Below are 12,759 nucleotides of genomic sequence, written 5' to 3' on the forward strand. Positions count from 1 at the left end.
ACCATCACGTTTCTACACCTTACTGTTTCTTGATCTCTGTATAGCATACGAATTTGTAAATTTCCTAGCCCACACTGATTTTTTTATATCTCCACCGCAGTCATGTCAACTCTAGAGGATCTCGATGATCTTGAGCGTGAAGACAGGGACAAGAAGGACCAGGGTGATGATAAGGGGGAAAAAAAAGACCGGGATGGTGATGCTGAAATGAAAGATTCAGAAGAATGCAAGAAGGAGGAAGAGGAAGAAGTGTTAATAGACGATGAAATCCTGCGATCAAGTACCAGAGATATCATCAATCGACGGAAACTGCTAGAGAATGACATGAGAGTCATGAAGAGCGAGTTCCAGCGTTTGTCACATGAGCAGAATACGATGCAGGAGAAAATAAAGGATAACATGGATAAGATTGAGAATAACCGGTATGTCTGCCTGGGTTGTCACAACTGCATTCAAATTCAATTGCGGCTATTAGATTGACTCATACTCATGCCTAACGTCTTTGCATTGCCTTTACAGACAACTACCATATCTCGTAGGCAACGTTGTTGAACTCCTTGATCTTGATGTTGAAAAAGAAGCTGCAGAGGAGGGTGCCAATATTGACCTGGACGCCACTCGGGTTGGAAAATCTGCTGTTATCAAGACTTCGACCCGCCAAACTATCTTCCTCCCCCTCATCGGCCTTGTCGACCATGAGAAGTTGAAACCAGGCGACCTCATCGGTGTTAATAAGGATTCATACCTTGTATTGGATACTCTACCAGCTGAATATGACAGTAGGGTGAAAGCCATGGAAGTTGACGAGAAGCCAACAGAGAAGTATACCGACGTTGGAGGATTGGATAAGCAAATCGAGGAGCTTGTTGAGGCAGTGGTATGGCCGATGAAAGAGGCTGAGCGGTTCAAGAATATTGGTATCAAAGCACCAAAAGGTTCTCCCTCCATTAATCCCTTTTTATTATTTTTACTCCCCTAATCATCAAAATATACCCCTGGCTAACTACTAATGACTCTAACAGGAGCCCTCATGTATGGCCCGCCCGGCACAGGTAAAACTCTTCTTGCCCGTGCCTGCGCTGCTCAAACAAACGCCACCTTCCTCAAACTCGCCGGGCCACAGCTTGTCCAGATGTTCATCGGAGACGGCGCGAAACTTGTCCGTGACTGCTTTGCCTTAGCCAAAGAAAAGGCTCCGTCAATTATCTTTATCGACGAACTTGACGCTATAGGTACAAAACGCTTCGACTCGGAAAAGTCCGGTGACCGCGAGGTCCAGCGAACTATGCTCGAACTCCTCAACCAACTGGATGGCTTCGCCTCTGACGACCGCGTCAAGGTGCTTGCTGCTACGAATCGTATAGATGTGCTTGATCCAGCCCTCTTGCGCTCGGGTCGTCTGGATCGCAAGATTGAATTTCCTCTCCCGAACGAGGAAGCTCGCGCTCAGATCTTACGCATTCATTCCCGTAAGATGGCTGTCGACGACGGCGTAAACTGGGCCGAACTGGCGCGGAGTACAGATGAGTTTGGTGGTGCGCAGTTGAAGGCTGTGTGTGTGGAAGCTGGAATGATCGCCTTGCGAAAGGGAATGAATAAGGTTGGCCATGAGCATTACGTTGATGCCATTGCTGAGGTGATGGCGAAGAAGAAGGATTCAAGCACAGGCATCTATGTCTGATTATTATTTGTTCCCTATTATCTACAATCGTTATTCCTTTGCTGTGAACAGCACTTGCTGACGCCTCTTCTCTCGTTTCCGTGGTGAGGTTTGTGTTATTCATGTGTGAGAATAGCAAAATGAATTCAACACTGAAACCGAAGGTTTCTTAGAACAGATTGGATCCATCCTGGTGTTAAGCATATTAAGCGGTTATTTTAAACATAGTTCCTGCGAGGCGGGCGATATCTTTGCAAGAAAGCAACAGCAAATGACCTCCTAGTATTGTCATCGCAAAAATATGCTGAGCGCGTTGTGCATGTTCACCTACATGGACGCTGGAGCAGATCACCCGTATTGTCAAAGAACACCCGATACATATAGTAAAATTACAAGAATTTACATATACAATGTCGACAGAAACAAGGCCAGCTTCATTTCAAAATGCCGAATAAGGAAATGAGAATGAAAGGGGAATATATCAATCAGTCTTTCGAGATGAAATACATAGAAATACATCCACGTTTCCAACAGGAATCTAGGAAACGGCGAATACTACGGTGTGGAACATAAACCTTTGCATGCGCTAGAAATTTATATGGTAAGCATGGTACAAACCAGTTAACAAGGGCCCCCAGAGTTATGCTGTAAGGACTGTATTCATTTGAGCTCCAATATTGAGATTTCCGCTTAAGTTTCTAGCATGTGCAAGGACTTCTGTTCCACACCTCCATAGAGTGGTTTATTTCTCACCTCTGAACCGGTGGTTCTGGGTTAAAAAGAGGCGATTCCAAAAACAATTCTCAAAGCAAAGGACCAATAGGAGCCAGGGAAACGGGTGGAAATGAAACCGCAAGCGCACAAGAGATGCTCAGCAGCCAGGGGTAAACTCAGAATGTTAACCATGCAAAATATATCCACCTCGATATTAACGTAAATTTTTTTTCAAAATAATTGTTCCAGCCTCACTATATCTGCCGAGACATTGTTGGTTAATGGTCTGTCACGCTCGACATGCCACCACCAATCCTTCCCCAATTTATGCCTCCGATTCCAGGAACCGTCGCAGGTCTCTCTAGTGGTCCAAAACGGCTGGCCTGACCAAGCGCCGGAGCCGACACCGATGCCCGTGGTAGTTTGGGAACCACACATCTGCAACGTCGGAGACAAGGGGTCTGGCGTACGCGGAGATAACGGCTGCCTCAATTTATGATTTGAATTGTTGTGTCCAGAACTGCTACCAGCACCCCAGGAGCTGAATAGAGATGAAGATGGGGACGATGAGGGAGTTGATGTGTCATCATTCATGCTCGACCCGGTATTTCTTCTGTCGGTGGAAGATGGTGATGCTGCTACTGCATTTGTTCCTGCAGCTGTCAAGTATGCTGGCGTTTGATTTGAGGACAAGTAATGACGCCAGCTTATTAAACCGCCGTCAGCGTCTGAGCCGGGGATGTCAGGGGTGAGTATAAAACGGGGGGGCGGTGCAGCCACCGTTGTACTTGATGATGTGCACACTCGTCCGATGCACAATGGAATGGTAAATTCATGCACAGTAATGCCATGTGAATCTCGCTCAGATGAAGGAATAAATTCTTTGTTTGTTGATGGGGCCAATACGTCATATGTATCACCCGGTCCTGGTTCGGAAGTAAGGTCGGAAAATGTGGATGGTGTTGGTAGCTTGAACGCCCCTGAGTGATCACTAACAACAACCTTAATACCCGTTTCGTTGCTTTTAGCAGCCTTGTCGATAAGTGTTTGGCCGCGTATGCGCGCCGAAGTTAAGTTGTTTCCACCTGGGAGTGCTAGAGGTCGCTTTGGGATTGAACCATGCGAGCTTCGTGGGAGGGAATAGCGGTCTGCGGGCACCATGATCTGGCCGTTTCGCGCAGGCCGACAAACGGCCTGCAACGCCCCAAGGGGTTCCACGTCATGAGGTGCACGGAGAGACTCCAAGCACGGAAACCCCGAATTCAAGATGCTCTGAGCGAGATGGGAGTTGGCCGTGTTGGACTTGCTGAGCGATGACAGGGGTGTGAAAGAGTGAAAATCAGTTAGAGAACCATTGGTATCTGAACATGCCACGTCCCAATGGAGGTGCTTCAAGGTTGATGAAGCGAGTAATGGTTGGAATATCATCCCTCCGTCAGAAAGTATCGGCACAGTCTTGGTCTGGACAATGCTGAAGCGTTCGAGTCTTCTCAAAGACGCAAGAATCTTAGAAATTATCAAGAGAGAGCTAATTTTCAATTCTACTAAGGTTAATGATTTGAGGGCGCGAGCCTCTGGACGAGTTGAATAATGGGCCAGTCCGTGCTGCGTCAATCCTGGGAGATTCTCGAGACGGAGCGATATCAACTGAGGCAAAAATAATAATGTACGATGTGTAAAATCATCAGCTTGGAAACCGCTAACTGTCAAATGACGTAAGGATGGAAGGAAGTTGAGTATCCGTAAGAATATGCCATGTCCCACTACTCCACTGGAATCCAAAGAATGTACCATGAGGGTGTCGAGGTTAGACCATGAAGCGTGGTAGTTGAGGAACTGGAAAACTTGTTCATTATCTAAAATTTGGGCAGATTGGCTCGTTGACCGTTCGCTGGTTTCGGGGTTGCCCGCAAAGATCCACGCGTGCTCCTTGAGTTTCTTCCGCGTTGAAAGAGCTTGTGTCAAGCGGTCAAACTCGTGGTTATAGGGCAACGAAAGCCCGACTAGGCGTTCCAAGTTCGGGCACACCATCACGACTGATGCCACAAGGTCCCGATATTCCTGTGCGGTCATGCTTTGTTTTCCATTTCCCCCCATTGCCGTCTCCAGATCAGGCACCCTAAGCTCAAACACTGCATTGGCCAGCAACTTTCTCTCTCTCAAAGATCGTCGCAGCAATCTTAATCTACTTCCTCTTTTCCACTTGTATTTCTTGAGTTGAGCGGGCGAGTCGTTGCCTTGGATATAGATTTTGTTATATCTAAAGAGGTTTAGCAATTGTCGATCCGTTTTATGCTGGGCCCGCTTACAGTTTACCCCTCACGGCTTTTTCCCAAGCTCTGCTGGTTAATGCTAGGGAATATAAATCTCGCATGTAGCATGTTATACACCCCTGGCAATGGGGAGCTAGGTGAGAACATTGCAGATGTGAGAGGATGCAGTCATAGACTTCCTGTGGCAATGACCTTGAGCATAGCAATGGTTCTTTGGAGCCTGAATTAGCTGGCTTGAACGAGCGGAAAATGAAGCTGCCGGAGGGGCCCGCTGTGGTAGACGAGTATATTCCCGCGTTGGGATAATTATTATTTCGCATAGATTGCGTCGAAGATGTACCGGGAGAACGGCTCCTGGATTGCATGGGAGCAGGATACACAGATGCCTGGCGGCTGGAGGCCACGCCTTGATATGAATCATCACCATCGCAGGCCATTCCTATGAAAGAGGAGTGTCTACTTGCAACTGCGTTCATTGTGTTCTATTCAGGGGAAAGGATGAAGCGCCGATGAACGGAAGAATCTCAGGAAGGATCAAAGGGAATGGATTATTTCCTGATCACTGGAAACTCAAGGGATAAAATCAAGTGATAAACCAACAACTGCTGGACGGATAGACACAAGCTAAGAGCGTTGGCTGGCAAACGAGCAACTGAAGGAATCTGACAAGCCTTGCCGATCAACTCCACAAGAAGGATGATCCTTGGAGTGAAATTCTCGCAACCATCTCCATAGTTGTTCAACAAACTACTGTGTATGTTTTGTCTGAGGAGACAGAAATCGTTAGAAAATTATTTTGAGCTGTGAACTGTATTCAGCGTCCACCTACCGCTCTTCATTCCTTGATCATCCAGGCGCCCATCAATCGTTCTCTCGCAACCAGCGAATTTCCTTGGACAAGCTTGCGATAGGCCCACTGCAAAGCCAAGAGAGAAATAGCTTGTTCTTAGCGCTTGAGTAGCAACTTTGGTCGCGAGGTTAAAGAGCCACCAGCCAGTGGGGGCATCAACAGAGGAAATAGGGGTAGTGACTGGCTGCGCCCGTTATGATGCCATATTGGTACTCCGGCAGTAGCGGATTTTTGATTTCCGCGGTTTGATGTTGTCATTTTCTGCTTCTTTCCTTCCTGGAGATTTCTTCAGCTCATTTTGTGGTTGAATTGATACTCTGGAGAACGCAGATGTCTGCGAGTTTCCTGTCAGATCGGGCTAAGGATTCAAGTCGAAGGGCTTGGCCAGATAAAGGTTAGCGCTCAGATTGCTAACCCCCCTTTGGGTCAGACCAAGAACATGTCGATGATACAAGAAGCAAGGTGACTTCTTCAGCCAGAGGGGATAAAATCTCGCTTCAATTTCATGAGATCGAAGTTAGGACGGATCAAGAACGGGCCATGTTTCTTCAGCCACCCAGGTAATGAGCCAGCCGCAGCAGCGGCTCGTTGAACCCGATGCATTTCCAAATGCAAAAAAAACTGAACACGAATCGACCCTTGTTGATTCGATCTGTGACGTGCATCACCAGCCGCTTTGTTGCAGTGATAAGCTGTTTCCTCTCCTTAGTGGCGTCACTGGCGGCCTCTGCCTTCCTCTCGTGTCTCTCATCAGACCTCACTAACATCCCAATCATGTTGCTAAACCTCGTGTTACCGTGCCATGCATACAGGCAAGGAAGGAGGAGAGTTTTTCAGGAGTGAAAAGAAAATATATATATATATATATATATATATATATATATATTTTTAATTTGTCGAGGGTTTTTCAGGTATCGATCCATGTGTTCTGCGGAATTATTCGGAGGTGTTCTGAGGTTGTAGGTTTATGCGGAGTCGCTTGAGGCCTTCGTTGGATTCCCGCTTCATCATCAATGAATCTGTCAAATCCAAATTGACGAAACCCTACTGCATAAACGGCTTTTACGTAGCAGAGAAATTCCTGGCCATCGAGAGAGGTCTATCAATTAGGGGAGACCGGAAGGATTGCGTGGAGGAAAAAATAATAATAAACTTCGCAAGTCTTTCAGGTCCCGCCCGGATTCGAACCGGGGTCAGTGGAAGTTGAGAGTACATCAAAATCCACCGTGATAACCACTACACTACGGGACCATCGTTGGCCATACTTTAGCACTCGAGTGAATTAACAATGAAAACTCAGGAATCCCTTTTCCAATTCTCGGGTGTGCCATATGTCAAGTGAACAGTCCAGGACGTGAAGGAAGAGACTATCAACTTTGGAGAATAAAAAAAGCATTATGCAATTTTTTTCCCCATGTTTTCCGTTTGACAGCTTAGTCCCAGGGATTTTGAGGGATCATGGAAGGTTTATCTTCCAGAAACAAGTTCCTGTGGAGCAGCTGCATTGTGCTGAAGAAAAACGGAAAGTTGCTGACTTGAGGGCGAGTTGGAGATATTGAAACTAGGCAGTCCACATCACGATTCACAGTGTTGGCATCGTAGGAGGATCTAAGTCTTCGACATATAAATTCCCAGCCCGTGGGCTCCCTGACGGAACCTGTCAGATGAAGTTGCTTCCGGCTAACCTCACTGCAACAGGGGAGGCACACTGCATCTACCAAGAGTACAAGCAACATGAAGGGCCCAAAGGATATTCATTCGTATTCGATACTTTTGAGCACGGTATTCCAAGGAAAATATGCAGTGCCACTGAGCAACTGTCAAAACCTGGATTGCAACCACGCTATCGTCTGCAGGAGAAGGAAGAACAGGAATGCTTGGGCACCTCAGATTAGTAGTGCTAAAGTGCACCCTACGATAACCCCAGAAGCAACGTCAGCGGCGGAGGGATTCTGTTCCGATAAAGACGGGCTAAGAGAGTTATATTAGCAAATGGATGATGGTTTGACAGGAAGCACAACTTGGCATTGGGCAGAGAAAGCTGAAAATCCTCACAAACTACTGACTGCTATGTACAGTCTTAAGAAAAATTCATGAATATGACGGATTATTACCCCGTTTTTCTTAGCTGAAGAACCTTATTAGAGCGGGCAGAGACTACGACAGCACGACGTGGCAGATATGCGTGGTTAAAATCATAATTTTTTTCTAGCAGCATTTTCCTTCTCATGAGATCCCCAAGTAGACCATGAATTTGCGTTCGAGACCACGAGGGGGTAAAGCCGCGTTTTTTTACGATAGATATATAGCTATATATATGCCCGCTCCAGAGGATATCGTGATGTAATATATAGATCTCAGAGAGAGAGAGAGGAAAGTCGTTGAGAAAAAAAAAAAATAAGAAACGAAGGCGGAGCAAAAGAAAAACACGAAATATTTTGATATGCCAATATGTTCTTTTTAACAACCCATAAGATGCAAGAATATAAAATAAATGAGAAATGACAACGTTTGTCACGCATCGTAGGATTGACGTAGGGACTGCGTAAGTTGAGGTGGCGGGTGGAGCTCAAAAGGGAAAGAGAGAAAAGAAAGAAAATGGATGAATATATCTCAGCGAGGAAAAATAGAATGATCAAGGCAAATATCGTAAAATCTCAAGGTCAAGGAGGAAGGAAAGTGCAAAACAGAAAAGTGGAAAGTGATATCATTTTGCAAAACTATACGCACGCGGCAGTATGGAAGAGGCGGGGGCAGAGGAGAAGCGCGGGGCCCAGACGAAATAGGGAGATTGCGTCCTTTTCTCCCTTCCGCCAAAATGGAAAAGGAAGAAATGGGGTGAAAGGTTGATGAAAGTTTCCACTGGGCGCAACCTCCGGGGCCCCTTTTCTTTCTCTTCTCACAAACGATCTATCAATCAATCAAATCAGACGTAACGCGATGCAAGGATTCTGAAGGCTGAGGGCAATTTCATACAAATGGAAAAAATAGGAGGTGCAGAAGAGGACTTAGATAAAAAATTATGAAGGTAAAACGCAGAGCAACAAAAATTCGCTGGAAGCCCGTCTTGATCGGAAGTGTTTTAATACACAGACAGTGGTGCGGCGCTGTCGAATTAGAAATCAATGTGAAAAACTTTTTCTGTGTGTTTTTACTGTTTGTTCATGGCTCATACAATAAACAGGGATAAATAATCATTTGCAGAAGCAAAAGAAACACCTCCCGAGGGTTAAAAAGCCTCCCGCATGCAATTCGTTAACACGATAAAAGAAGAAGCAAAGGAAAAGAGGATGAAAGCCGTCCTGATCATATACAGAGACAGAAGAAGTATGTGCATGGCAATTAATATCTTCATTAATATATTCTCAACTCTGTTTTTGGTTCAGCGGTCACATATCGAAGTGATAGTCATCATCCCCAAAAATACCACCTTCTGTGGACTCACTCGTCTTTACGATCCCGCTCATTCGATGATCTCTTCCACTCACGGCGGGCTGTGCCGGTTTCACCCATGCATCATCTGATTTCGTGCTTTCCATGTGAACATCCCTCATGTGCTGGTCCATGGAACTTTCATTGACAAAAGTAAAACCTCTGAAATTGGCTTGCATACCCGGAGATAAAGGCGTTGACGCTGGCATGGCGCCCGCCGCGAGCGCAGCAGCGCGCGCATTGAGGGAAGTCGCTTGGTCCAATGCAGTTGTGAATTCTGGATCGAAGTATGAGGTATCCATCACTGACTTCAATTTCGGTTTGAAAGGAGGGACCACATTTTTCCGAGCCAAAGCGACCCAATCAACATCATGGAAGAAGGGATGGGCCATGAGTTCTTTCGCGTCGTCCGTAGCTCCCAGCCGGTGCTTTGGGTTTCGATTAAGCAGACCTTTCACGAAATTGCGTCCCTCAGTGCTAAGAGCATCACGAGGAAACCTCACTTTCCCGAAGGCGATGTTTTTGTACATCTGCTGCGTATCCTCTGCATAGAAGGGGCTCCACCCACAGCACATCTCGAAGACGAGCACGCCTAACGACCAGAAATCCACCATTTTCGTATAACCCTGCTCATCTAGGAGGACTTCAGGGGCAAGATACTCTGTTGTACCACAAAACGTATTAGTCGTTTGATTTTTCGTCAAGTTTGCTTTTGATAGTCCAAAATCACAAAGCGCAATGTGGCCATTTGCATCAAGTAAAATGTTTTCTGGCTTAAGATCCCGATAAACGATGTCATGTTCGTGTAGATGTTGTAACGCCAATATCAGCTCAGCAATGTAAAACTTCGCCCTGGCTTCTTGAAATCTGCCTTCCTTTTGTAGATGCCAGAATAGCTCCCCTCCCGACATGTAGTCCGTGACAAGGTACAAATCAGTTGGCGTCTGGAAAGAAAATTTGAGGCCCACTATAAATGGAGAATTCGTCATTGCAGTTCGAACCAGGATATTCCTTTCCCCAAGTGTATGGGCAACCTCCTTCTTCTGTATGATCACCTTTTTGGAGAGGACTTTCATTGCGTATATTCGTTGCGTGTCCTTCTTCCTCACTTGATATACTTGTCCAAACGTTCCTTTCCCTATGAGTTTTAGGATTTGGAAATCATTTGGCCCAAATTGCTTCTTATCTGTTTTCTGAAAGCTCATTTCTAAGTGTATTTCTCCAGACACATGCCCGTCGAGCCGACCGCGAGCCACTAGCGGATACCAACCTGAAATAGACTGGTTATCCTCCTTGAAGCTGGCACTCAATTTTACATGACCTAAAAATGCTTCATGATTCGACCTGTCATAAACCGAAACCTCAATTTCCGATTCGTCTCCAAGGACATCACTAATATTGATCAGCAAGAGTTCATTTCTGGTTTTTGCTGGAGACTTTTTAAGTTAATGTTTGATTGACGGGGAGGTAGGAACAAACGTACAAAACAGCTTCATGATTCCACTGAGGATCCATCACTACGCCTGACTCTTTATGATCATGATTGTCCAACAGACTGTTATTACTACTTTGTCGACTTTTCATTGGGATTGCCATTGGGCGCCCAGAGTCACTGTTCGATCGTTGGATTGGTACTGAGGATAGAGTATCCTCTGCTTCCTTCGTAGTCTCGACATCATCCCCCTCCCCCGTTTGGGCGCCTTTGGAAATGTACTCATTCAATTCGAAGACGCACACAACGTAAGGGTCGTAACTTGGTCGTAGGCCTCGTCCCTCCGATATTTTGATGGATAGTTTTCCTTTTAGCGACCCTACCGGAATCCCTTGAGTCACTGTATTGCCAGTAGAACGAGAAGATGAAGGCTGGGGGGTTCGCTCGCCCGACTTTATCGCTTCAGGATGGTCGTGAGGAGGGGAACGAGTGGACCTATCTAGTTGGGGAGGTTCATTTGTTGACATCGCCCTCGGGGTCAACGGCGGTGTATTCTTTGGCAGTTTATTGGCAGTCAGCTTTGCCAGTTCCTCAGAAGAATTGGAAAGCGTGCATGAGTGAACAGAAGGTGACAGGGTGGGGCAAGTGGGGGAAAACGAATTATAATAATGAGATGCAAGGGCAGGATCCTTTGAGAGGTTACTAGAAACGGGTTCTGATGTATGCCGCCCAATCTTCAAGGAATTCTGCGAAAGCAGGTTTTTATTGCGCGTCAGATAGAACTCATTCCGCTCTCAATCAGAGGTGCTCCATTCTCTGCTTCTTCCGCCTCCTTTTGCAAAATCGAGCAGGAAGAAGATAAGGGTGGAGTGGGTAACCAGTTGATGTCCGAAGGTGCCATCCCTACTCTTCCTCGCTGATCTGATTGTTTTTCAGGTTGAGGTTGAGATGGAACTGGAGCAGAAAACTGATTTCGCTCAAGTATTTACAACAGAGCCAGATAACGAGGTATTATCAGGGGAAGCCTTCACCTCCACATCAAGATGAGGATATACAAGAAAATCGTGTTCTTTAGTAGAATCGGAACCACGAACCTGAAAATAGCTCGGTATTATGCTTGGGAAACGCTTGTCGGTAAACTCTGGTTGTGGCGTGGCAGAGATCCCATCGGGAGGTGTTGCAGAGCCTATATCATCATCATTTTCTCTACTCAACATTAGCTACAGTCCCAATGCATTGGGCAAATGTAGGTGGAAAGGCTGGGTAAGTCTTAGGAAACCTCTCCAGGTCAGAGAAAGGGAGATTGAAGGGTTATAAAACGCGGGAATTTCAACACAGGAGAGATGCGATTCCTCAAATAAGGACGGAGACAGCCCGTTGGTATTGGCGTAGAGGTTAGGTTATGGTTTTTTTTCCTTTTTTCTTTTTTCTTTTTTTTTCTTTTTTCCCAGCGCAGTATGGTCCAGAGCCTCCGCAAAAAGCACCAGACTTACAGCATGGCCTCCCGTAGTAAATCAGCATGAGTCCGTTGTCCTGACATGTTTCATGCAACAAAGCTGACCATCCACCTAAAAAGCTGTCAGCTGCCGCCGTAGTACCCACTCAAAACAAGCGTATGTATGGAGAGTGGAGGGTCGAGAGTCGATCGCAGGTTTCGAAGGTCGGAATTGGTGCAAACGGTTCGTTCTAGATTCAAGAAAAGAGTGGGAAAATGTTAAAATTAAAAACAAGTTTACAAGTCGAAGAAACGAAAGGTAAATGCACGATGAGTATGTTTAGAAATTCAAACAAACCAAGAATTGATTGAAAATTATCAAAGAGGAATCCTCAAAATGGAAGAAGGGAAAGGTGAGCAGCAGGTGAAAAAAAACAACGAAGAAAAAATTGCGCCTTGTCCTGGAGCTAGCAAACTCTGCGGAACATACTCAGGCCAGGACAGTAGGATGGAAATGCTGGGGGTTGGGCGGCGGTGAGTTTCGGGGGTGATTATTTTTAAGTTGACTAGCAAAGGGAAACAAATGAGGGGGTTAGAAACATACATGCCTAGGTACCTATTTAGGTTGGGGGAACCACTGTTTACGCGGGGGATGGCTGGACACAGCCTTATTCAGCTGCCTCGACGAGAAGAGGGCAAACAAGTTACTTGTGATGATGATGCTGCTGTTGTTGTACCCGTAGATGCTGTTGTTGCTGTCTGGTCTGGCAATAGGGAGGGGGGAAGTCCAGAAAAGCTCGGTTGAATAAGAGAGGTATCTCTTCCTCATAACTAGTATGCACGTTCACAGCACGGGGAACATATCGGCACGACCAGGGAGCCTGAGAATCCAAAAAACAGAGGGGGCCATGTAACCTAGGCAACGCGAAAAAAACACGCAAAAGGGGGGGTGTGGTTTGGGCA

At 46.1% G+C, this 12,759-nt stretch overlaps 3 protein-coding genes and 1 non-coding gene across 4 annotated transcripts; 1 reads left to right on the forward strand and 3 right to left on the reverse strand.

Annotated features, from left to right (window-relative positions):
• Window positions 1-102: 102 nt before the first annotated feature.
• On the forward strand, window positions 103-1,681 carry HCAG_00069 (26S protease regulatory subunit 6A; the record flags this gene model as incomplete). Its single annotated transcript, XM_001542973.1, has 3 exons — window positions 103-422; window positions 520-935; window positions 1,023-1,681. 3 exons carry the CDS (start codon window positions 103-105, stop codon window positions 1,679-1,681), a joined length of 1,395 nt encoding a protein of 464 aa, XP_001543023.1.
• A 924-nt stretch (window positions 1,682-2,605) lies between these two features.
• On the reverse strand, window positions 2,606-5,123 carry HCAG_00070 (predicted protein; the record flags this gene model as incomplete). Its single annotated transcript, XM_001542974.1, has 3 exons — window positions 2,606-4,021; window positions 4,166-4,634; window positions 4,684-5,123. 3 exons carry the CDS (start codon window positions 5,121-5,123, stop codon window positions 2,606-2,608), a joined length of 2,325 nt encoding a protein of 774 aa, XP_001543024.1.
• Window positions 5,124-6,664: 1,541 nt separating this feature from the next.
• Window positions 6,665-6,748, reverse strand: HCAG_09397. The gene has a single exon. It is a non-coding gene; the product is annotated as a tRNA-Gln (tRNA).
• Window positions 6,749-8,886: 2,138 nt separating this feature from the next.
• Window positions 8,887-11,901, reverse strand: HCAG_00071 (serine/threonine-protein kinase sck1; the record flags this gene model as incomplete). The annotated part of the gene is made up of 4 exons (XM_001542975.1): window positions 8,887-10,321; window positions 10,413-10,915; window positions 11,351-11,567; window positions 11,855-11,901. The coding sequence occupies 4 exons, from the start codon at window positions 11,899-11,901 to the stop codon at window positions 8,887-8,889; spliced, it is 2,202 nt and encodes a 733-aa protein (XP_001543025.1).
• Window positions 11,902-12,759: the final 858 nt, after the last annotated feature.

Source organism: Histoplasma capsulatum, genomic scaffold, assembly GCF_000149585.1.
Source record: "Histoplasma capsulatum NAm1 scaffold_1 genomic scaffold, whole genome shotgun sequence".
Classification (NCBI taxonomy): Eukaryota; Fungi; Ascomycota; class Eurotiomycetes; order Onygenales; family Ajellomycetaceae; genus Histoplasma; species Histoplasma mississippiense.